The following is a 24902-nucleotide window of genomic DNA, read 5'->3' on the forward strand; positions in this document are numbered from 1 at the left end:
ATAGTTACCCTGGACTAACACAGAGATATAGTTACCCTGGACTAAACACTGATCTACAGAGATATAGTTACCCTGGACTAACACAGAGATATAGTTACCCTGGACTAACACAGAGATATAGTTACCCTGGACTAAACACTGATCTACAGAGATATAGTTACCCTGGACTAAACACTGTTCTACAGAGATATAGTTACCCTGGACTAAACACTGATCTACAGAGATATAGTTACCCTGGACTAACACAGAGATATAGTTACCCTGGACTAAACACTGATCTACAGAGATATAGTTACCCTGGACTAAACACTGTTCTACAGAGATATAGTTACCCTGGACTAAACACTGATCTACAGAGATATAGTTACCCTGGACTAACACAGAGATATAGTTACCCTGGACTAAACACTGATCTACAGAGATATAGTTACCCTGGACTAACACAGAGATATAGTTACCCTGGACTAAACACTGATCTACAGAGATATAGTTACCCTGGACTAACACAGAGATATAGTTACCCTGGACTAAACACTGATCTACAGAGATATAGTTACCCTGGACTAAACACTGTTCTACATAGATATAGTTACCCTGGACTAGCCTGTTAGCTCTGTTAGCTCTGTTAGCGCTGTTAGCCCTGTGAGCCCTGTTAGCCCTGTTAGCCCTGTTAGCTCTGTTAGCCCTGTTAGCCTTGTTAGCTCTGTTACCCTGTTAGCTTTGTTAGCTCTGTTAGCTGTTAGCTATTCTGATTCATCCCCAACACCTGTTAGCCCTGTTAGCTGTCCCCAGAGCAGGTTTGTTCTGAAGGATTCGTTGCCATTACCTAAAGGGTGAACCACTTTTGTGGTACCAGTCATCCTGAATTTAACTCAAGAGTTGACTAAAGTTATCTTGGTAGTTTATAGGACTCAGGTAACCGTGCAACAATTACCTTGGTAGTTATAGAGCTCAGGTAACCGTGCAACAATTGCCTTGGTAGTTTATAGGACTCAGGTAACCGTGCAACAATTACCTTGGTAGTTATAGAGCTCAGGTAACCGTGCAACAATTACCTTGGTAGTTATAGAGCTCAGGTAGTTCCGTATGGATAGCACACACACACACACACACACACACACACACACACACACACACACACACACACACACACACACACACACACACACACACACACACACACACACACACACACACACACACACACCACAGGAGGTTGATGGCACTTTAATTTGGGAGGACGGGGTTGTGGTAATGGCTGGGGAGGACGAGGTGGAATGGTATCAAACACTTGGTTTCCATGGTTTCCATGGTTTGTGTCAGGACCCGGTTACGAACCTGGGTCTCCGGAGTGAGAAACAGTAACTTAACCAACTGAGCCACGAATAGTCAGCAGAACCCAGAAGATGAGGCAGACACAGCAGTACTTAAGACGGTGTATTTAATAAAGTAAAAAGGAGAAGTCCTTCAATACAAAATGGCAAATCCAAAAGGTGGTAGGAATAGCACAAAAAAGCCTCAAGAGATACTCAAAAACCAAAACAGAATTCCACAAGAGCATCCACCGGAATCGACAAGAATACACAGAACACTAGGGCTGGGTGCTAACATACAAACACAGAGCACAGAACTGAGGGAAACTAAGGGTTTAAATACAATCAGGGGAAACGAGGCACAGGTGCAAATAATAATGGGGAACAAGGGAAAAAACATAAGGTCAAAAAGCACAATGGGGGCATCTAGTGACCAAAACCCGGAACAACCCTGGCCAAATCCTGACAGTTTGATGCCATTCCATTCGCTCCGTTCCAGCCATTGTTATGAGCCGTCCTCCAATCAGCAGCAGTCCCCCCGAAACACTGTTCTATAAAGGGGAACAGTTCATTACAAAACGTTTAGTTCCACATATCTCATACACACACACACACACACACACACACACACACACACACACACACACACACACACACACACACACACACACACACACACACACACACACACATACTGTTAACCCCTGCAGCCAAACCCTGTCCTATAAAGTGAACTGTTCTTCTATAGAGGACATAGTGTTGATGAAGGGACATGATTAGAGGACGTTAAGTCCCTCAACTCTGTACCGTAACACTCTATTCCTCCTCCAGTAATCCACCTTCCTGTCTCCCTGTCCCAATATTCCTCCTCCTCCTCTATTCCTCCTCTTCCTCTATTCCTCCTGATAAATCCACCTTCCTGTCGCCCTGTCCCAATATTCCTCTTCTCCCTTCTATTCCTCCTCTTCCTCTATTCCTCCTGATAAATCCACCTTCATGTCTCCCTGTCCCAATATTCCTCTTCCTCTATTCCTCCTGATAAATCCACCTTCCTGTCTCCCTGTCCCAATATTCCTCTTCTCCCTTCTATTCCTCCTCCAGTAATCCACCTTCATGTCTCCCTGTCCCAATATTCCTCTTCCTCCTCTATTCCTCCTCCAGAAATCCACCTTCCTGTCTCCCTGTCCCAATATTCCTCTTCTCCCTTCTATTCCTCCTCTTCCTCTATTCCTCCTGATAAATCCACCTTCCTGTCTCCCTGTCCCACTATTCTTCTTCCTCCTCTATTCCTCCTCCTCCTCTATTCCTCCTGATAAATCCACCTTCCTGTCTCCCTGTCCCACTATTCTTCTTCCTCCTCTATTCCTCCTCCTCCTCTATTCCTCCTGATAAATCCACCTTCCTGTCTCCCTGTCCCAATATTCCTCTTCCTCCTCTATTCCTCCTCCAGAAATCCACCTTCCTGTCTCCCTGTCCCAATATTCCTCTTCTCCCTTCTATTCCTCCTCTTCCTCTATTCCTCCTGATAAATCCACCTTCCTGTCTCCCTGTCCCACTATTCCTCTTCTCCCTTCTATTCCTCCTCCAGTAATCCACCTTCATGTCTCCCTGTCCCAATATTCCTCTTCCTCCTCTATTCCTCCTCCAGAAATCCACCTTCCTGTCTCCCTGTCCCAATATTCCTCTTCTCCCTTCTATTCCTCCTCTTCCTCTATTCCTCCTGATAAATCCACCTTCCTGTCTCCCTGTCCCACTATTCTTCTTCCTCCTCTATTCCTCCTCCTCCTCTATTCCTCCTGATAAATCCACCTTCCTGTCTCCCTGTCCCACTATTCTTCTTCCTCCTCTATTCCTCCTCCTCCTCTATTCCTCCTGATAAATCCACCTTCCTGTCTCCCTGTCCCAATATTCCTCTTCCTCCTCTATTCCTCCTCCAGAAATCCACCTTCCTGTCTCCCTGTCCCAATATTCCTCTTCTCCCTTCTATTCCTCCTCTTCCTCTATTCCTCCTGATAAATCCACCTTCCTGTCTCCCTGTCCCACTATTCCTCTTCTCCCTTCTATTCCTCCTCCAGTAATCCACCTTCCTGTCTCCCTGTCCCACTATTCTTCTTCCTCCTCTATTCCTCCTCTTCCTCTATTCCTCCTGATAAATCCACCTTCCTGTCTCCCTGTCCCAATATTCCTCTTCCTCCTCTATTCCTCCTGATAAATCCACCTTCCTGTCTCCCTGTCCCAATATTCCTCTTCCTCCTCTATTCCTCCTGATAAATCCACTTTCCTGTCTCCCTGTCCCAATATTCCTCTTCCTCCTCTATTCCTCCTGATAAATCCACTTTCCTGTCTCCCTGTCCCAATATTCCTCTTCCTCCTCTATTCCTCCTGATAAATCCACTTTCCTGTCTCCCTGTCCCAATATTCCTCTTCCTCCTCTATTCCTCCTCCAGTAATCCACCTTCCTGTCTCCCTGTCCCAATATTCCTCTTCCTCCTCTATTCCTCCTCCAGTAATCCACCTTCCTGTCTCCCTGTCCCACTATTCTTCTTCCTCCTCTATTCCTCCTCTTCCTCTATTCCTCCTGATAAATCCACCTTCCTGTCTCCCTGTCCCAATATTCCTCTTCCTCCTCTATTCCTCCTCTTCCTCTATTCCTCCTGATAAATCCACCTTCCTGTCTCCCTTTCCCAATATTCCTCTTCTCAGAACCAGGGAAGGCGATTGGCTGTTTAGTCAGAACCAGGGAAGGTGATTGGCTGTTTAGTCAGAACCAGGGAAGGTGATTGGCTGTTTAGTCAGAACCAGGGAAGGTGATTGGCTGTTTAGTCACAGCCGGGGAAGGTGATTGGCTGTTTAGTCAGAACCAGGGAAGGTGATTGGCTGTTTAGTCAGAACCAGGGAAGATGATTGGCTGTTTAGTCACAGCCAGGGAAGGTGATTGGCTGTTTAGTCAGAACCAGGGAAGGTGATTGGCTGTTTAGTCAGAACCAGGGAAGGTGATTGGCTGTTTAGTCAGAACCAGGGAAGATGATTGGCTGTTTAGTCAGAACCAGGGAAGATGATTGGCTGTTTAGTCACAGCCAGGGAAGGTGATTGGATGTTTAGTCAGAACCAGGGAAGGTGATTGGCTGTTTAATCAGAACCAGGGAAGTCGATTGGCTGTTTAGTCAGAACCAGGGAAGGTGATTGGCTGTTTAGTCAGAACCAGGGATGGTGATTGGCTGTTTAGTCAGAACCAGGAAAGGTGATTGTCTGTTTAGTCAGAACCAGGGAAGGCGATTGGCTGTTTAGTCAGAACCAGGGAAGGTGATTGTCTGTTTAGTCAGAACCAGGGAAGGTGATTGGCTGTTTAGTCAGAACCAGGGAAGGTGATTGTCTGTTTAGTCAGAACCAGGGAAGGTGATTGGCTGTTTAGTCAGAACCAGGGAAGGTGATTGTCTGTTTAGTCAGAACCAGGGAAGGTGATTGGCTGTTTAGTCAGAACCAGGGAAGGTGATTGTCTGTTTAGTCAGAACCAGGGAAGGTGATTGGCTGTTTAGTCAGAACCAGGGAAGGTGATTGGCTGTTTAGTCAGAACCAGGGAAGGTGATTGGCTGTTTAGTCAGAACCAGGGAAGGTGATTGGCTGTTTAGTCAGAACCAGGGAAGGTGATTGGCTGTTTAGTCAGAACCAGGGAAGGTGATTGGCTGTTTAGTCAGAACCAGGGAAGGTGATTGGCTGTTTAGTCAGAACCAGGGAAGGTGATTGGCTGTTTAGTCAGAACCAGGGAAGGTGATTGGCTGTTTAGTCAGAACCAGGGAAGGTGATTGGCTGTTTAGTCAGAACCAGGGAAGGTGATTGGCTGTTTAGTCAGAACCAGGGAAGGTGATTGGCTGTTTAGTCAGAACCAGGGAAGGTGATTGGCTGTTTAGTCAGAACCAGGGAAGGTGATTGGCTGTTTAATCAGAACCAGGGAAGGTGATTGGCTGTTTAGTCAGAACCAGGGAAGGTGATTGGCTGTTTAGTCAGAACCAGGGAAGGTGATTGGCTGTTTAGTCAGAACCAGGAAAGGTGATTGTCTGTTTAGTCAGAACCAGGGAAGGCGATTGGCTGTTTAGTCAGAACCAGGGAAGGTGATTGTCTGTTTAGTCAGAACCAGGGAAGGTGATTGGCTGTTTAGTCAGAACCAGGGAAGGTGATTGTCTGTTTAGTCAGAACCAGGGAAGGTGATTGGCTGTTTAGTCAGAACCAGGGAAGGTGATTGTCTGTTTAGTCAGAACCAGGGAAGGTGATTGGCTGTTTAGTCAGAACCAGGGAAGGTGATTGTCTGTTTAGTCAGAACCAGGGAAGGTGATTGGCTGTTTAGTCAGAACCAGGGAAGGTGATTGTCTGTTTAGTCAGAACCAGGGAAGGTGATTGGCTGTTTAGTCAGAACCAGGGAAGGTGATTGGCTGTTTAGTCAGAACCAGGGAAGATGATTGGCTGTTTAGTCAGAACCAGGGAAGGTGATTGGCTGTTTAGTCAGAACCAGGGAAGGTGATTGGCTGTTTAGTCAGAACCAGGGAAGGTGATTGGCTGTTTAGTCAGAACCAGGGAAGGTGATTGGCTGTTTAGTCAGAACCAGGGAAGGTGATTGTCTGTTTAGTCAGAACCAGGGAAGGTGATTGGCTGTTTAGTCAGAACCAGGGAAGGTGATTGTCTGTTTAGTCAGAACCAGGGAAGGTGATTGTCTGTTTAGTCAGAACCAGGGAAGGTGATTGGCTGTTTAGTCAGAACCAGGGAAGGTGATTGGCTGTTTAGTCAGAACCAGGGAAGTCGATTGGCTGTTTAGTCAGAACCAGGGAAGGTGATTGGCTGTTTAGTCAGAACCAGGGATGGTGATTGGCTGTTTAGTCAGAACCAGGAAAGGTGATTGTCTGTTTAGTCAGAACCAGGGAAGGCGATTGGCTGTTTAGTCAGAACCAGGGAAGGTGATTGGCTGTTTAGTCAGAACCAGGGAAGGTGATTGGCTGTTTGACTGTTTTCTTCCTGTTTCTCAGAATTAGACCTGGATGGCATTCTGGAACACGAGGATTTTCCTTTTGACTTCAATGGTAAGTTACACACACACACGCACACACGCGCACACGCACGCGTACACACACACACACACGCACACGCGCATGCGCACGCACACGCCCACGCCCACGCCCACACACACACACACACACACACACACACACACACACACACACACACACACACACACACACACACGCACACACGCAGTGACTGGCTGATTGACTCAAAGCATTTTTTCTCTCCGTTTCAGATGCGCTGTTTGACCTGGACTTTAATGTGGACATACAAACTGGTAAGGAGTTTAGAACAGGTGCTTCTAGTCGTTGTGTTGCTATGATGCCGTCTGTCTGTTCTCGTGGTTGTGTTGCTATGATGCCGTCTGTCTGTTCTAGTGGTTGTGTTTCTATACCCGGTGACGCCATCTGTCTGTTCTAGTGGTTGTGTTTCTATACCCGGTGACGCCGTCTGTCTGTTCTAGCGGTTGTGTTTCTATACCCGGTGATGCCAGGTCCCAGGGTCAACTCTCTCACTTCCTCTGTCTGGTGTGGTGTGTAGGTGAGGTTGCCATACCGACAGCTGTGGCCGAGCCAGGCGACCAGAAACAGAACTGCAAGACACAGAGAGGTAAACGCGCCTCATTCAGATATAAAAGGCTTGGCGTATTAAAGACTTTAATAAACTTGTTGTTGCTGCTTGACTCATTATTATTATTATTATTATTATTATTATTATTATTTTTAAATGGCTTCCTCACCATCTTAAATAAACATGCCCCATTCAAGAAAGTTAGAACCAAGAACAGATATAGCCTTTGGTTCCCTCCAAACCTGACTGCCCTTAACCAGCACAAAAAACATCCTATGGCGTTCTGCACTCGCACCCCCGTGATATGCAGCAGTTCAGGGAAGTTAGAAACCAATATACACAGGCAGTTAGAGAAGCCAAGGCTCTTTCAAGCAGAAATTTGCTTCCTGAAACACTAACTCAAAAAAAATTCTGGGACACTGTAAAGTCCATGGAGAACAAGAACACCTCCTTCCAGCTGCCCACTGCTCTGAAGATAGGAAACACAGTCACCACTGATAAATCCACCATAATTGAGAATTTCAATAAGCATTTTTCTACGGCTGGCCATGCTTTCCACCTGGCTACTCCTACCCCGGTCAACAACACTGCACCCCCCACAGCAACTCGCCCAAGCCTTCCCCATTTCTCCTTCTCCCAAATCCAGTCAGCTGATGTTCTGAAAGAGCTGCAAAATCTGGACCCCTACAAATCAGCCGGGCTAGACAATCTGGACCATTTCTTTCAAAAATTATCAGCTGAAATTGTTGCCACCCCTATTACTAGCCTGTTCAACCTCTCTTTCGTGTCGTCTGAGTTTCCCAAAGATTGGAAAGCAGCCGCGGACATCCCCCTCTTCAAAGGGGGAGACACTCTTGACCCAAACTGCTACAGACCTATATCTATCCTGCCCTGCCTTTCTAAGGTCTTCTAAAGCCAAGTTAATAAACAGATTACCAACCATTTTGAATCCCACCATACCTTCTCCGCTATGCAATCTGGTTTCAGAGCTGGTCATGGGTGCACCTCAGCCACGCTCAAAGTCCTAAACATTATCATAACCGCCATCGATAAGAGACAATACTGTGCAGCCTTATTCATTGATCTGGCCAAGGCTTTCCACTCTGTCAATCACCACATCCTCATCGGCAGACTGGACAGCCTTGGTTTTTCAAATGACTGCCTCGCCTGGTTCACCAACTACTTCTCTGATAGAGTTCAGTGTGTCAAATCGGAGGGAATGTTGTCCGGGCCTCTGGCAGTCTCTATGGGGGTGCCACAGGGTTCAATTCTTGGGCCAACTCTCTTCTCTATATACATCAATGATGTCGCTCTTGCTGCTGGTGAGTCTCTGATCCACCTCTACGCAGACGACACCATTCTGTATACTTCTGGCCCTTCTTTGGACACTGTGTTAACTAACCTCCAGACGAGCTTCAATGCCATACAACACTCCTTCCGGACTCATATTAAACATCTCCAATCCAAAATTAAATCTAGAATCTAGAATTGGCTTCATATTTCGTAAAAAAGCATCCTTCACTCATGCTGCCAAACATACCCTCGTAAAACTGACCATCCTACCAATCCTTGACGACGTCAAGACCTGAAAACTGCTGTTCACAAATGCTCTCCATCCAACCTCACTGAGCTCGAGCTGTTTTGCAAGGAGGAATGGGAAAAAATTTCAGTCTCTCAATGTGCAAAACTGATAGAGACATACCCCAAGCGACTTACAGCAGTAATCGCAGCAAAAGGTGGCGCTACAAAGTATTAACTTAAGGGGGCTGAATAATTTTGCACGCCCAATTTTTCAGTTTTTGATTTGTTAAAAAAGTTTGAAATATCCAATAAATGTCGTTCCACTTCATGATTGTGTCCCACTTGTTGTTGATTCTTCACAAAAAAATACAGTTTTATATCTTTATGTTTGAAGCCTGAAATGTGGCAAAAGGTCGCGAAGTTCAAGGGGGCCGAATACTTTCGCAAGGCACTGTATTGTATTTACTTTGCCACCATGGCCTTTTTTTGCCTTTACCTCCCTTATCTCACCTCATTTGCTCACATCGTATATAGACTTGTTTATACTGTATTATTGACTGTATGTTTGTTTTACTCCTTGTGTAACTCTGTGTCGTTGTGTGTCGAACTGCTTTGCTTTATCTTGGCCAGGTCGCAATTGTCAATGAGAACCTGTTCTCTACTTACCTACCTGGTTAAATAAAGGTGTTCTCTACTTACCTACCTGGTTAAATAAAGGTGTTCTCTACTTACCTACCTACCTGGTTAAATAAAGGTGTTCTCTACTTACCTACTTACCTGGTTAAATAAAGGTGAAATAAAACAAAAAATAAAAATAATTAATAAAGACTTAAATAAGCTGTTGTTTCTGCTTGGCTGTGGCAGAAGCCTGCACTCACAACGGCCCTCTCATATAGAGGTATGACGTCAGCAACAGTTGGTTGATTGGTTGATTGAAACAACAGTGTCCTCTTTGATGTTGTCCCTGACAGAGCTTGGTGACGGACAGAGGAAGAGAGAGACAGAGCCTGGTGACAGACAGAGGAAGATGGCATCGACAGAGGCTGGTGACGGAAGGAGGAAGAGGGATCGACAGAGCCTGTGGACAGAAGGAGGAAGAGGAGAGCGACAGAGCCTGTGGACGGAAGGAGGAAGAGGAGAGCGACAGAGCCTGTGGACGGAAGGAGGAAGAGGAGAGCGACAGAGCCTGTGGACGGACAGAGGAAGATGGGATCGACAGAGCCTGTGGACAGAAGGAGGAAGAGGAGAGCGACAGAGCCTGTGGACGGAAGGAGGAAGAGGAGAGCGACAGAGCCTGTGGACGGACAGAGGAAGAGAGAGACTCAGACAGACTCTCCCATCAGAGGTAAGAACCAACTCTGTTTCTACCTTCTCTCTTATCCCTGTAGTGTTCACTCCTTCACTCTCTCTTATCCCTGTAGTGTACACTCCTTCACTCTCTCTTATCCCTGTAGTGTACACTCCTTCACTCTCTCTTATCCCTGTAGTGTACACTCCATCACTCTCTCACTCCATCACTATCCCTGAAGTGTACACTCCTTCACTCTCTCTTATCAAGGGAAGTGTACACTCCATCACTCTCTCTTATCCCTGTAGTGTACACTCCTTCACTCTCTCTTATCCCTGTAGTGTACACTCCATCACTCTCTCTTATCCCTGTAGTGTACACTCCTTCACTCTCTCTTATCCCTGGAGTGTACACTCCATCACTCTCCCTTATCCCTGTAGTGTACACTCCTTCACTCTCTCTTATCAAGGGAAGTGTACACTCCATCACTCTCTCTTATCCCTGTAGTGTACACTCCTTCACTCTCTCTTATCCCTGTAGTGTACACTCCATCACTCTCCCTTATCCCTGTAGTGTACACTCCATCACTCTCCCTTATCCCTGTAGTGTACACTCCATCACTCTCTCTTATCCCTGTAGTGTACACTCCATCACTCTCTCTTATCCCTGTAGTGTACACTCCTTCACTCTCCCTTATCCCTGTAGTGTACACTCCATCACTCTCTCTTATCCCTGTAGTGTACACTCCTTCACTCTCTCTTATCCCTGTAGTGTGCACACTCTGACCAAACCAAAATAAAAAGTCTCTCGAAGGTCAGGACGTGACAGTACCCCACCCAAAGGTGCGGACTCCGGCCGCAAAACCTGAACCTATAGGGGAGGGTCTGGGTGGGCATCTATCCGCAGTGGCGTCTGTGGTGCGGGACGTAGACCCCGATCCACCTCTGGCACACCCCATTTTGGTGGCGCCTCTGGTGCGGGGACCCTCGCCGCCCCGACTGTCTTTACTTCAGGTCCTCTACAGTGAGGTAGTGTGGCTGAGAGACTGGTCTAAAGTCAGTTCCTCTACAGTGAGGTAGTGTGGCTGAGAGACTGGTCTAAAGGACCGTGGGGTTCAGGTCCTCTACAGTGAGGTAGTGTGGCTGAGAGACTGGTCTAAAGGACCGTGGGGTTCAGGTCCTCTACAGTGAGGTAGTGTGGCTGAGAGACTGGTCTAAAGGACCGTGGGGTTCAGTTCCTCTACAGTGAGGTAGTGTGGCTGAGAGACTGGTCTAAAGGACCGTGGGGTTCAGGTCCTCTACAGTGAGGTAGTGTGGCTGAGAGACTGGTCTAAAGGACCGTGGGGTTCAGGTCCTCTACAGTGAGGTAGTGTGGCTGAGAGACTGGTCTAAAGGACCGTGGGGTTCAGTTCCTCTACAGTGAGGTAGTGTGGCTGAGAGACTGGTCTAAAGGACCGTGGGGTTCAGTTCCTCTACAGTGAGGTAGTGTGGCTGAGAGACTGGTATAAAGGACCGTGGGGTTCAGGTCCTCTACAGTGAGGTAGTGTGGCTGAGAGACTGGTCTAAAGGACCGTGGGGTTCAGTTCCTCTACAGTGAGGTAGTGTGGCTGAGAGACTGGTATAAAGGACCGTGGGGTTCAGTTCCTCTACAGTGAGGTAGTGTGGCTGAGAGACTGGTCTAAAGGACCGTGGGGTTCAGTTCCTCTACAGTGAGGTAGTGTGGCTGAGAGACTGGTCTAAAGGACCGTGGGGTTCAGGTCCTCTACAGTGAGGTAGTGTGGCTGAGAGACTGGTCTAAAGGACCGTGGGGTTCAGGTCCTCTACAGTGAGGTAGTGTGGCTGAGAGACTGGTATAAAGGACCGTGGGGTTCAGGTCCTCTACAGTGAGGTAGTGTGGCTGAGAGACTGGTATAGAGGACCGTGGGGTTCAGTTCCTCTACAGTGAGGTAGTGTGGCTGAGAGACTGGTATAAAGGACCGTGGGGTTCAGGTCCTCTACAGTGAGGTAGTGTGGCTGAGAGACTGGTATAAAGGACCGTGGGGTTCAGGTCCTCTACAGTGAGGTAGTGTGGCTGAGAGACTGGTATAAAGGACCGTGGGGTTCAGTTCCTCTACAGTGAGGTAGTGTGGCTGAGAGACTGGTATAAAGGACCGTGGGGTTCAGGTCCTCTACAGTGAGGTAGTGTGGCTGAGAGACTGGTCTAAAGGACCGTGGGGTTCAGGTCCTCTACAGTGAGGTAGTGTGGCTGAGAGACTGGTATAAAGGACCGTGGGGTTCAGTTCCTCTACAGTGAGGTAGTGTGGCTGAGAGACTGGTATAAAGGACCGTGGGGTTCAGGTCCTCTACAGTGAGGTAGTGTGGCTGAGAGACTGGTCTAAAGGACCGTGGGGTTCAGGTCCTCTACAGTGAGGTAGTGTGGCTGAGAGACTGGTCTAAAGGACCGTGGGGTTCAGTTCCTCTACAGTGAGGTAGTGTGGCTGAGAGACTGGTATAAAGGACCGTGGGGTTCAGTTCCTCTACAGTGAGGTAGTGTGGCTGAGAGACTGGTATAAAGGACCGTGGGGTTCAGGTCCTCTACAGTGAGGTAGTGTGGCTGAGAGACTGGTATAAAGGACCGTGGGGTTCAGGTCCTCTACAGTGAGGTAGTGTGGCTGAGAGACTGGTATAAAGGACCGTGGGGTTCAGTTCCTCTACAGTGAGGTAGTGTGGCTGAGAGACTGGTATAAAGGACCGTGGGGTTCAGTTCCTCTACAGTGAGGTAGTGTGGCTGAGAGACTGGTATAAAGGACCGTGGGGTTCAGTTCCTCTACAGTGAGGTAGTGTGGCTGAGAGACTGGTCTAAAGGACCGTGGGTTCAGGTCCTCTACAGTGAGGTAGTGTGGCTGAGAGACTGGTCTAAAGGACCGTGGGGTTCAGGTCCTCTACAGTGAGGTAGTGTGGCTGAGAGACTGGTCTAAAGGACCGTGGGGTTCAGGTCCTCTACAGTGAGGTAGTGTGGCTGAGAGACTGGTATAAAGGACCGTGGGGTTCAGTTCCTCTACAGTGAGGTAGTGTGGCTGAGAGACTGGTATAAAGGACCGTGGGGTTCAGTTCCTCTACAGTGAGGTAGTGTGGCTGAGAGACTGGTCTAAAGGACCGTGGGGTTCAGGTCCTCTACAGTGAGGTAGTGTGGCTGAGAGACTGGTATAAAGGACCGTGGGGTTCAGGTCCTCTACAGTGAGGTAGTGTGGCTGAGAGACTGGTCTAAAGGACCGTGGGGTTCAGGTCCTCTACAGTGAGGTAGTGTGGCTGAGAGACTGGTCTAAAGGACCGTGGGGTTCAGGTCCTCTACAGTGAGGTAGTGTGGCTGAGAGACTGGTGGACCGTGGGGTTCAGTTCCTCTACAGTGAGGTAGTGTGGCTGAGAGACTGGTATAAAGGACCGTGGGGTTCAGTTCCTCTACAGTGAGGTAGTGTGGCTGAGAGACTGGTATAAAGGACCGTGGGGTTCAGGTCCTCTACAGTGAGGTAGTGTGGCTGAGAGACTGGTATAAAGGACCGTGGGGTTCAGGTCCTCTACAGTGAGGTAGTGTGGCTGAGAGACTGGTCTAAAGGACCGTGGGGTTCAGGTCCTCTACAGTGAGGTAGTGTGGCTGAGAGACTGGTCTAAAGGACCGTGGGGTTCAGGTCCTCTACAGTGAGGTAGTGTGGCTGAGAGACTGGTATAAAGGACCGTGGGGTTCAGGTCCTCTACAGTGAGGTAGTGTGGCTGAGAGACTGGTCTAAAGGACCGTGGGGTTCAGACAGTGAGGTAGTGTGGCTGAGAGACTGGTCTAAAGGACCGTGGGGTTCAGGTCCTCTACAGTGAGGTAGTGTGGCTGAGAGACTGGTATAAAGGACCGTGGGGTTCAGGTCCTCTACAGTGAGGTAGTGTGGCTGAGAGACTGGTCTAAAGGACCGTGGGGTTCAGTTCCTCTACAGTGAGGTAGTGTGGCTGAGAGACTGGTCTAAAGGACCGTGGGGTTCAGGTCCTCTACAGTGAGGTAGTGTGGCTGAGAGACTGGTATAAAGGACCGTGGGGTTCAGTTCCTCTACAGTGAGGTAGTGTGGCTGAGAGACTGGTATAAAGGACCGTGGGGTTCAGTTCCTCTACAGTGAGGTAGTGTGGCTGAGAGACTGGTATAAAGGACCGTGGGGTTCAGTTCCTCTACAGTGAGGTAGTGTGGCTGAGAGACTGGTATAAAGGACCGTGGGGTTCAGGTCCTCTACAGTGAGGTAGTGTGGCTGAGAGACTGGTATAAAGGACCGTGGGGTTCAGGTCCTCTACAGTGAGGTAGTGTGGCTGAGAGACTGGTCTAAAGGACCGTGGGGTTCAGTTCCTCTACAGTGAGGTAGTGTGGCTGAGAGACTGGTATAAAGGACCGTGGGGTTCAGGTCCTCTACAGTGAGGTAGTGTGGCTGAGAGACTGGTATAAAGGACCGTGGGGTTCAGTTCCTCTACAGTGAGGTAGTGTGGCTGAGAGACTGGTGGACCGTGGGGTTCAGGTCCTCTACAGTGAGGTAGTGTGGCTGAGAGACTGGTCTAAAGGACCGTGGGGTTCAGTTCCTCTACAGTGAGGTAGTGTGGCTGAGAGACTGGTCTAAAGGACCGTGGGGTTCAGGTCCTCTACAGTGAGGTAGTGTGGCTGAGAGACTGGTATAAAGGACCGTGGGGTTCAGGTCCTCTACAGTGAGGTAGTGTGGCTGAGAGACTGGTATAAAGGACCGTGGGGTTCAGGTCCTCTACAGTGAGGTAGTGTGGCTGAGAGACTGGTATAAAGGACCGTGGGGTTCAGGTCCTCTACAGTGAGGTAGTGTGGCTGAGAGACTGGTCTAAAGGACCGTGGGGTTCAGTTCCTCTACAGTGAGGTAGTGTGGCTGAGAGACTGGTCTAAAGGACCGTGGGGTTCAGGTCCTCTACAGTGAGGTAGTGTGGCTGAGAGACTGGTATAAAGGACCGTGGGGTTCAGGTCCTCTACAGTGAGGTAGTGTGGCTGAGAGACTGGTCTAAAGGACCGTGGGGTTCAGGTCCTCTACAGTGAGGTAGTGTGGCTGAGAGACTGGTCTAAAGGACCGTGGGGTTCAGGTCCTCTACAGTGAGGTAGTGTGGCTGAGAGACTGGTCTAAAGGACCGTGGGGTTCAGTTCCTCTACAGTGAGGTAGTGTGGCTGAGAGACTGGTCTAAAGGACCGTGGGGTTCAGTTCCTCTACAGTGAGGTAGTGTGGCTGAGAGACTGGTATAAAGGACCGTGGGGTTCAGTTCCTCTACAGTGAGGTAGTGTGGCTGAGAGACTGGTATAAAGGACCGTGGGGTTCAGTTCCTCTACAGTGAGGTAGTGTGGCTGAGAGACTGGTATAAAGGACCGTGGGGTTCAGGTCCTCTACAGTGAGGTAGTGTGGCTGAGAGACTGGTCTAAAGGACCGTGGGGTTCAGTTCCTCTACAGTGAGGTAGTGTGGCTGAGAGACTGGTATAAAGGACCGTGGGGTTCAGGTCCTCTACAGTGAGGTAGTGTGGCTGAGAGACTGGTATAAAGGACCGTGGGGTTCAGTTCCTCTACAGTGAGGTAGTGTGGCTGAGAGACTGGTATAAAGGACCGTGGGGTTCAGGTCCTCTACAGTGAGGTAGTGTGGCTGAGAGACTGGTATAAAGGACCGTGGGGTTCAGTTCCTCTACAGTGAGGTAGTGTGGCTGAGAGACTGGTATAAAGGACCGTGGGGTTCAGTTCCTCTACAGTGAGGTAGTGTGGCTGAGAGACTGGTATAAAGGACCGTGGGGTTCAGGTCCTCTACAGTGAGGTAGTGTGGCTGAGAGACTGGTATAAAGGACCGTGGGGTTCAGGTCCTCTACAGTGAGGTAGTGTGGCTGAGAGACTGGTATAAAGGACCGTGGGGTTCAGGTCCTCTACAGTGAGGTAGTGTGGCTGAGAGACTGGTCTAAAGGACAGTGGGGGTTCAGTTCCTCTACAGTGAGGTAGTGTGGCTGAGAGACTGGTATAAAGGACCGTGGGGTTCAGTTCCTCTACAGTGAGGTAGTGTGGCTGAGAGACTGGTATAAAGGACCGTGGGGTTCAGTCCTCTACAGTGAGGTAGTGTGGCTGAGAGACTGGTGGACCGTGGGGTTCAGTTCCTCTACAGTGAGGTAGTGTGGCTGAGAGACTGGTCTAAAGGACCGTGGGGTTCAGGTCCTCTACAGTGAGGTAGTGTGGCTGAGAGACTGGTCTAAAGGACCGTGGGGTTCAGTTCCTCTACAGTGAGGTAGTGTGGCTGAGAGACTGGTCTAAAGGACCGTGGGGTTCAGTTCCTCTACAGTGAGGTAGTGTGGCTGAGAGACTGGTATAAAGGACCGTGGGGTTCAGGTCCTCTACAGTGAGGTAGTGTGGCTGAGAGACTGGTCTAAAGGACCGTGGGGTTCAGTTCCTCTACAGTGAGGTAGTGTGGCTGAGAGACTGGTCTAAAGGACCGTGGGGTTCAGTTCCTCTACAGTGAGGTAGTGTGGCTGAGAGACTGGTCTAAAGGACCGTGGGGTTCAGTTCCTCTACAGTGAGGTAGTGTGGCTGAGAGACTGGTCTAAAGGACCGTGGGGTTCAGGTCCTCTACAGTGAGGTAGTGTGGCTGAGAGACTGGTATAAAGGACCGTGGGGTTCAGGTCCTCTACAGTGAGGTAGTGTGGCTGAGAGACTGGTATAAAGGACCGTGGGGTTCAGTTCCTCTACAGTGAGGTAGTGTGGCTGAGAGACTGGTATAAAGGACCGTGGGGTTCAGGTCCTCTACAGTGAGGTAGTGTGGCTGAGAGACTGGTATAAAGGACCGTGGGGTTCAGGTCCTCTACAGTGAGGTAGTGTGGCTGAGAGACTGGTATAAAGGACCGTGGGGTTCAGGTCCTCTACAGTGAGGTAGTGTGGCTGAGAGACTGGTGTAAAGGACCGTGGGGTTCAGGTCCTCTACAGTGAGGTAGTGTGGCTGAGAGACTGGTCTAAAGGACCGTGGGGTTCAGGTCCTCTACAGTGAGGTAGTGTGGCTGAGAGACTGGTATAAAGGACCGTGGGGTTCAGGTCCTCTACAGTGAGGTAGTGTGGCTGAGAGACTGGTCTAAAGGACCGTGGGGTTCAGTTCCTCTACAGTGAGGTAGTGTGGCTGAGAGACTGGTCTAAAGGACCGTGGGGTTCAGTTCCTCTACAGTGAGGTAGTGTGGCTGAGAGACTGGTCTAAAGGACCGTGGGGTTCAGGTCCTCTACAGTGAGGTAGTGTGGCTGAGAGACTGGTCTAAAGGACCGTGGGGTTCAGGTCCTCTACAGTGAGGTAGTGTGGCTGAGAGACTGGTATAAAGGACCGTGGGGTTCAGTTCCTCTACAGTGAGGTAGTGTGGCTGAGAGACTGGTCTAAAGGACCGTGGGGTTCAGTTCCTCTACAGTGAGGTAGTGTGGCTGAGAGACTGGTCTAAAGGACCGTGGGGTTCAGGTCCTCTACAGTGAGGTAGTGTGGCTGAGAGACTGGTATAAAGGACCGTGGGGTTCAGGTCCTCTACAGTGAGGTAGTGTGGCTGAGAGACTGGTATAAAGGACCGTGGGGTTCAGGTCCTCTACAGTGAGGTAGTGTGGCTGAGAGACTGGTCTAAAGGACCGTGGGGTTCAGGTCCTCTACAGTGAGGTAGTGTGGCTGAGAGACTGGTCTAAAGGACCGTGGGGTTCAGTTCCTCTACAGTGAGGTAGTGTGGCTGAGAGACTGGTCTAAAGGACCGTGGGGTTCAGGTCCTCTACAGTGAGGTAGTGTGGCTGAGAGACTGGTCTAAAGGACCGTGGGGTTTAGTTCCTCTACAGTGAGGTAGTGTGGCTGAGAGACTGGTCTAAAGGACCGTGGGGTTCAGGTCCTCTACAGTGAGGTAGTGTGGCTGAGAGACTGGTCTAAAGGACCGTGGGGTTCAGGTCCTCTACAGTGAGGTAGTGTGGCTGAGAGACTGGTCTAAAGGACCGTGGGGTTCAGGTCCTCTACAGTGAGGTAGTGTGGCTGAGAGACTGGTATAAAGGACCGTGGGGTTCAGGTCCTCTACAGTGAGGTAGTGTGGCTGAGAGACTGGTCTAAAGGACCGTGGGGTTCAGTTCCTCTACAGTGAGGTAGTGTGGCTGAGAGACTGGTCTAAAGGACCGTGGGGTTCAGTTCCTCTACAGTGAGGTAGTGTGGCTGAGAGACTGGTATAAAGGACCGTGGGGTTCAGGTCCTCTACAGTGAGGTAGTGTGGCTGAGAGACTGGTATAAAGGACCGTGGGGTTCAGGTCCTCTACAGTGAGGTAGTGTGGCTGAGAGACTGGTCTAAAGGACCGTGGGGTTCAGGTCCTCTACAGTGAGGTAGTGTGGCTGAGAGACTGGTCTAAAGGACCGTGGGGTTCAGGTCCTCTACAGTGAGGTAGTGTGGCTGAGAGACTGGTCTAAAGGACCGTGGGGTTCAGGTCCTCTACAGTGAGGTAGTGTGGCTGAGAGACTGGTCTAAAGGACCGTGGGGTTCAGGTCCTCTACAGTGAGGTAGTGTGGCTGAGAGACTGGTATAAAGGACCGTGGGGTTCAGGTCCTCTACAGTGAGGTAGTGTGGCTGAGAGACTGGTATAGAGGACCGTGGGGTTCAGTTCCTCTACAGTGAGGTAGTGTGGCTGAGAGACTGGTCTAAAGGACCGTGGGGTTCAGTTCCTCTACAGTGAGGTAGTGTGGCTGAGAGACTGGTATAAAGGACCGTGGGGTTCAGGTCCTCTACAGTGAGGTAGTGTGGCTGAGAGACTGGTATAAAGGACCGTGGGGTTCAGTTCCTCTACAGTGAGGTAGTGTGGCTGAGAGACTGGTATAAAGGACCGTGGGGTTCAGTTCCTCTACAGTGAGGTAGTGTGGCTGAGAGACTGGTCTAAAGGACCGTGGGGTTCTTGTGGCTGTAAGAAATAAGTGATGAAGCTTAACCTTTAGTTTAGGTTTTGATGTTCTTGGCTTTTTTTTTTTAAATGGACCTGATTATATCTAACTGAATATTTTTTTTTGTGTTCTCTGTAGGTTGTGCTGGTTCTCCTCCCCTCTCGGCCGTGACTCTCTCTCCTCCTCCTCCCAGACTTGTCCAGATCGCTCCTTCTCTCCTTTACATTCCTGGGTTTGGGACTGCTACTTTCGTCTCTTCGTGTAGCAGTAAGTGTGATGATGATGATGATATGGGCTGGTTTCCCCACAATGAAGAGTTAATGCTGGACTCATAAAGCACTTTCAATGGAGATGTTTCATATAGTCCATCTGTGGAGAGGGAGGGAGGGAGGGAGGGAGAGAGAGAGAGAGAGAGAGAGAGAGGGAGAGAGAGAGAGACCTGTGCTCTGTGTGTGAGAGAGTAACCTGTGCTCTGTGTGTGAGAGAGTAACCTGTGCTCTGTGTGTGAGAGAGTGACCTGTGCTCTGTGTGTGAGAGAGTAACCTGTGCTCTGTGTGTGAGAGAGTGACCTGTGCTCTGTGTGTGAGAGAGTAACCTGTGCTCTGTGTGTGAGAGAGTGACCTGTGCTCTGTGTGTGAGAGAGTAACCTGTGCTCTGTGTGTGAGAGTAACCTGTGCTCTGTGTGTGAGAGAGTGACCTGTGCTCTGTGTGTGAAAGAGTAACCTGTGCTCTGTGTGTGAGAGAGTAACCTGTGCTCTGTGGGTGAGAGAGTAACCTGTGCTCTGTGTGTGAGAGAGTGACCTGTGCTCTGTGTGTGAGAGAGTGACCTGTGCTCTGTGTGTGAGAGAGTAACCTGTGCTCTGTGTGTGAGAGAGACCTGTGCTCTGTGTGTGAACCTGTGCTCTGTGTGTGAGAGAGTGACCTGAGAGTGACCTGTGCTCTGTGGTTGAGAGAGTGACCTGTGCTCTGTTTGTGAGAGAGTGACCTGTGCTCTGTGTGTGAGAGAGTAACCTGTGCTCTGTGTGTGAGAGTGTAACCTGTGCTCTGTGTCTCTACAGATGGCTCAGAGCTGCAGCTCGTACAAGCCCCTGTTTTCGGCTTCTCAAGACCTCCCACCTACATACTGAGTGAGTGTGTGTGTGTCCATGAGTCAAATCAAAGTTCAGTGTACAAAGTTTAGCAAAATGCATCTGTTTCTAGCGTGGAGCAAAATGCATCTGTTTCTAGCTCCAACAGGGGAGCAAAATGCATCTGTTTCTAGCTCCAACAGTGGAGCAAAATGCCAGCTCCAACAGTGGAGCAAAAGTGGAGCAAAATGCATCTGTTTCTAGCTCCAACAGGGGAGCAAAATGCATCTGTTTCTAGCTCCAACAGTGGAGCAAAATGCATCTGTTTCTAGCTCCAACAGTGCACAGTGTGTGTCCGTGAGTCTGTGTGTCCATGAGTCTTTGTGTCCGTGAGTCTGTGTGTCCGTGAGTCTGTGTGTCCGTGAGTCTGTGTGCCTGAGTCTGTGTGTCCGTGACTCTGTGTGTCCGTGACTCTGTGTGTCCGTGACTCTGTGTGTCCGTGACTCTGTGTGTCTGTGTGCCCGTGACTCTGTGTGCCTGCGTGACTATGTGTGTCTGTGTGTCTGTGAGCCTGTGTGTCCGTAACTCTGTGTATCCGTGACTCTGTGTGTCCGTGACTCTGTGTGTCTGTGACTCTGTGTGTCCGTGACTCTGTGTTTCTGTGACTCTGTGTGTCCGTGACTCTGTGTGTCCGTGAATCTGTGAGTCTGTGTGTCCGTGACTCTGTGTGTCCGTTACTCTGTGTGTGAGTCTGACTCTGAGTGTCCGTGACTCTGAGTGTCCGTGACTCTGTGTGTCCGTGACTCTGTGTGTCCGTGAGTCTGTGTGTCCGTGACTCTGTGTGTCCGTGACTCTGTGTGTCCGTGAGTCTGTGTGTCCGTGACTCTGTGTGTCCGTGACTCTGTGTGTCCGTGACTCTGTGTGTCCGTGACTCTGTGTGTCAGTGACTCTGTGTGCCTGCGCGACTCTGTGTGCCTGCGTGACTCTGTGTGTCCGTGACTCTGTGTGTCCGTGACTCTGTGTGTCTGTGTGTCCGTGACTCTGTGTGTCCGTGACTCTGTGTGTCCGTGACTCTGTGTGCCTGCGCGACTCTGTGTGTCCGTGAGTCTGTGTGCCCGTGACTGTGTGTCCATGACTCTGTGTGTCCGTGACTCTGTGTGTCCGTGACTCTGTGTGTCCGTGAGTCTGTGTGTCCGTGACTCTGTGTGTCCGTGACTCTGTGTGTCCGTGACTCTGTGTGTCCATGACTCTGTGTGTCCGTGAGTCTGTGTGTCCGTGACTCTGTGTGTCCGTGACTGTGTGTCCGTGACTCTGTGTGTCCGTGACTCTGTGTGCCTGCGCGACTCTGTGTGTCCGTGACTCTGTGTGCCCGTGACTGTGTGTCCATGACTCTGTGTGTCCGTGACTCTGTGTGTCCGTGACTCTGTGTGTCCATGACTCTGTGTGTCCGTGACTCTGTGTGTCCGTGACTCTGTGTGTCCGTGACTCTGTGTGTCCGTGACTCTGTGTGTCCGTGAGTCTGTGTGTCCGTGACTCTGTGTGTCCGTGACTCTGTGTGTCCGTGAGTCTGTGTGTCCGTGACTCTGTGTGTCCGTGACTCTGTGTGTCCGTGAGTCTGTGTGTCCGTGACTCTGTGTGTCCGTGACTCTGTGTGTCCGTGACTCTGTGTGTCCACTGTGTGTCAACTCTGTGTGCCTGCGTCTGTGTGCCTGCGTGACTCTGTGTGTCCGTGACTCTGTGTGTCTGTGTGTCCGTGACTCTGTGTGTCCGTGACTCTGTGTGTCCGTGACTCTGTGTGCCTGCGCGACTCTGTGTGTCCGTGAGTCTGTGTGCCCGTGACTGTGTGTCCATGACTCTGTGTGTCCGTGACTCTGTGTGTCCGTGACTCTGTGTGTCCGTGAGTCTGTGTGTCCGTGACTCTGTGTGTCCGTGACTCTGTGTGTCCGTGACTCTGTGTGTCCATGACTCTGTGTGTCCGTGAGTCTGTGTGTCCGTGACTCTGTGTGTGACTGTGTGTCCGTGACTCTGTGTGTCCGTGACTCTGTGTGCCTGCGTGACTCTGTGTGTCCGTGACTCTGTGTGCCCGTGACTGTGTCCATGACTCTGTGTGTCCGTGACTCTGTGTGTCCGTGACTCTGTGTGTCCATGACTCTGTGTGTCCGTGACTCTGTGTGTCCGTGACTCTGTGTCCGTGACTCTGTGTCCGTGACTCTGTGTGTCCGTGACTCTGTGTGTCCGTGACTCTGTGTGTCCGTGACTGTGTGTCTCTGTCCGTGACTGTGTGTCCGTGACTCTGTGTGTCCGTGACTCTGTGTGTCCGTGAGTCTGTGTGTCCGTGACTCTGTGTGTGACTGTGTGTCCGTGACTCTGTGTGTCCGTGACTCTGTGTGCCTGCGCGACTGTGTGTCCGTGACTCTGTGTGACTGTGTGTCCATGACTCTGTGTGTCCGTGACTGTGTGTCCGTGACTCTGTGTGTCCGTGAGTCTGTGTGTCCGTGACTCTGTGTGTCCGTGACTCTGTGTGTCCGTGAGTCTGTGTGTCCGTGACTCTGTGTGTCCGTGACTCTGTGTGTCCGTGACTCTGTGTGTCCGTGACTCTGTGTGTCCGTGACTCTGTGTGTCCTCTGTGTGCCTCTGTCTGTGTGCCTGCGTGACTCTGTGTGTCCGTGACTCTGTGTGTCCGTGACTCTGTGTGTCCCGTGACTCTCTGACTGTGTCCGTGACTCTGTGTGCGCGACTCTGTGTGTCGTGAGTCTGTGTGCTGACTGTGTCCATGACTCTGTGTGTCCGTGACTCTGTGTGTCCGTGACTCTGTGTGTCCGTGAGTCTGTGTGTCCGTGACTCTGTGTGTCCGTGACTCTGTGTGTCCGTGACTCTGTGTGTCCGTGACTCTGTGTGTCCGTGAGTCTGTGTGTCCGTGACTCTGTGTGTCCGTGACTGTGTGTCCGTGACTCTGTGTGTCCGTGACTCTGTGTGTCCGTGAGTCTGTGTGTCCGTGACTCTGTGTGACTCCGTGACTGTGTGTCCGTGACTCTGTGTGCCTGCGCGACTCTGTGTGTCCGTGACTCTGTGTGCCCGTGACTGTGTGTCCGACTCTGTGTCCGTGACTCTGTGTGTCCGTGACTCTGTGTGTCCGTGACTCTGTGTGTCCGTGACTCTGTGTGTCCGTGAGTCTGTGTGTCCGTGACTCTGTGTGTCCGTGACTGTGTGTCCGTGACTCTGTGTGTCCGTGACTCTGTGTGCCTGCGCGACTCTGTGTGTCCGTGACTCTGTGTGCCCGTGACTGTGTGTCCGTGACTCTGTGTGTCCGTGACTGTGTGTCCGTGACTCTGTGTGTCCGTGACTCTGTGTGTCCGTGAGTCTGTGTGTCCGTGACTCTGTGTGTCCGTGTGTGTCCGTGACTCTGTGTGTCCGTGACTCTGTGTGCCTGCGCGACTGTGTGTCCGTGACTCTGTGTGCCCGTGACTGTGTGTCTGACTCTGTGTCCGTGACTCTGTGTGTCCGTGACTCTGTGTGTCCGTGACTCTGTGTGCCGTGACTCTGTGTGTCCGTGACTCTGCCTGTGTGTCCGTGACTCTGTGTGTCCGTGACTCTGTGTGCCTGCGCGACTCTGTGTGTCCGTGACTCTGTGTGCCCGTGACTGATGACTCTGTGTGTCCGTGACTCTGTGTGTCCGTGACTCTGTGTGTCCGTGACTGAGTCTGTGTGTCCGTGACTCTGTGTGTCCGTGACTCTGTGTGTCCGTGAGTCTGTGTGTCCGTGACTCTGTGTGTCCGTGACTCTGTGTGTCCGTGACTCTGTGTGTCCGTCTCGTGTGTCCGTGACTCTGTGTGTCCGTGAGTCTGTGTGTCCGTGACTCTGTGTGTCCGTGACTGTGTGTCCGTGACTCTGTGTGTCCGTGAGTGTGCCTGTCTGTGTGTCCGTGACTCCCCGTGACTGTCTGTGTGTCCGTGACTCTGTGTGTCCGTGACTCTGTGTGTCCGTGACTCTGTGTGTCCGTGAGTCTGTGTGTCCGTGACTCTGTGTGTCCGTGACTGTGTGTCCGTGACTCTGTGTGTCCGTGACTCTGTGTGTCCGTGACTCTGTGTGCCTGCGCGACTCTGTGTGTCCGTGACTCTGTGTGTCCGTGACTGTGTGTCCGTGACTCTGTGTGTCCGTGACTCTGTGTGTCCGTGACTCTGTGTGTCCGTGAGTCTGTGTGTCCGTGACTCTGTGTGTCCGTGACTCTGTGTGTCCGTGAGTCTGTGTGTCCGTGACTCTGTGTGTCCGTGACTCTGTGTGTCCGTGACTCTGTGTGTCCGTGACTCTGTGTGCCCGTGACTGTGTGTCCGTGACTCTGTGTGTCCGTGACTCTGTGTGTCCGTGACTCTGTGTGTCCGTGAGTCTGTGTGTCCGTGAGTCTGTGTGTCCGTGACTCTGTGTGTCCGTGACTCTGTGTGTCCGTGACTCTGTGTGTCCGTGACTCTGTGCGTCCGTGACTCTGTGTGTCCGTGACTCTGTGTGCCTGCGCGTGTTACCTGACGTACTGTGTCCTTGCAGTGTCTCCTCCCTCGCTGTCTCCTAGAACCCTCGACGTCCTACCTCTCTCCAGGTGAGTGGTGACCAGCATCAACACCTCAATTTGACCCAACTTTCCCTACTAGTGTACTACTATAGTGACTGACTACTATAGACCAGACCCTATTCTCTATATAGTGTACCACTTTAGACCAGAGCCCTATTCCCTATCTAGTGTACTACTATAGACCAGAGCCCTATTCCCTATCTATTGTACTACTATAGACCAGAACCCTATTCCCTATCTGGTGTACTACTATAGACCAGAGCCCTATTCCCTATCTAGTGCACTACTATAGACCAGAGCCCTATTCCCTATCTAGTGTACTACTATAGACTAGAGCCCTATTCCCAATATAGTGTACTACTATAGACCAGAACCCTATTCCCTATCTAGTGTACCACTTTAGACCAGGGCCCTATTCCCTATCTAGTGTACTACTATAGACCAGAACCCTATTCCCTATCTAGTGGTACTACTATAGACCAGAGCCCTATTCCCTATCTAGTGTACTACTATAGACCAGAGCCCTATTCCCTATCTAGTGTACCACTGTAGACCAGAACCCTATTCCCTATCTGGTGTACTACTATAGACCAGAACCCTATTCTCTATCTAGTGCAC

The 24902-nt window shown here is 50.5% G+C and overlaps 1 protein-coding gene across 1 annotated transcript in view; it reads left to right on the forward strand.

The window, feature by feature from the left end:
- Positions 1 to 24309, forward strand: part of LOC135553795 (uncharacterized) — a 63997-nt gene extending 39688 nt beyond the window's left edge. The window contains exons 3-9 of the mRNA XM_064985741.1: positions 6329 to 6382; positions 6601 to 6642; positions 6906 to 6974; positions 9428 to 9801; positions 18792 to 18920; positions 19712 to 19780; positions 24260 to 24309. Of these exons, the coding sequence (XP_064841813.1) occupies positions 6329 to 6382; positions 6601 to 6642; positions 6906 to 6974; positions 9428 to 9801; positions 18792 to 18824 (572 nt within the window). The 3' untranslated portion in view covers positions 18825 to 18920; positions 19712 to 19780; positions 24260 to 24309. The remainder of the gene's footprint in view (positions 1 to 6328; positions 6383 to 6600; positions 6643 to 6905; positions 6975 to 9427; positions 9802 to 18791; positions 18921 to 19711; positions 19781 to 24259) is intronic.
- The last annotated feature ends 593 nt before the right edge of the window (positions 24310 to 24902 follow it).

This window comes from Oncorhynchus masou, chromosome 14 (genome assembly GCF_036934945.1).
Source record: "Oncorhynchus masou masou isolate Uvic2021 chromosome 14, UVic_Omas_1.1, whole genome shotgun sequence".
Classification (NCBI taxonomy): Eukaryota; Metazoa; Chordata; class Actinopteri; order Salmoniformes; family Salmonidae; genus Oncorhynchus; species Oncorhynchus masou.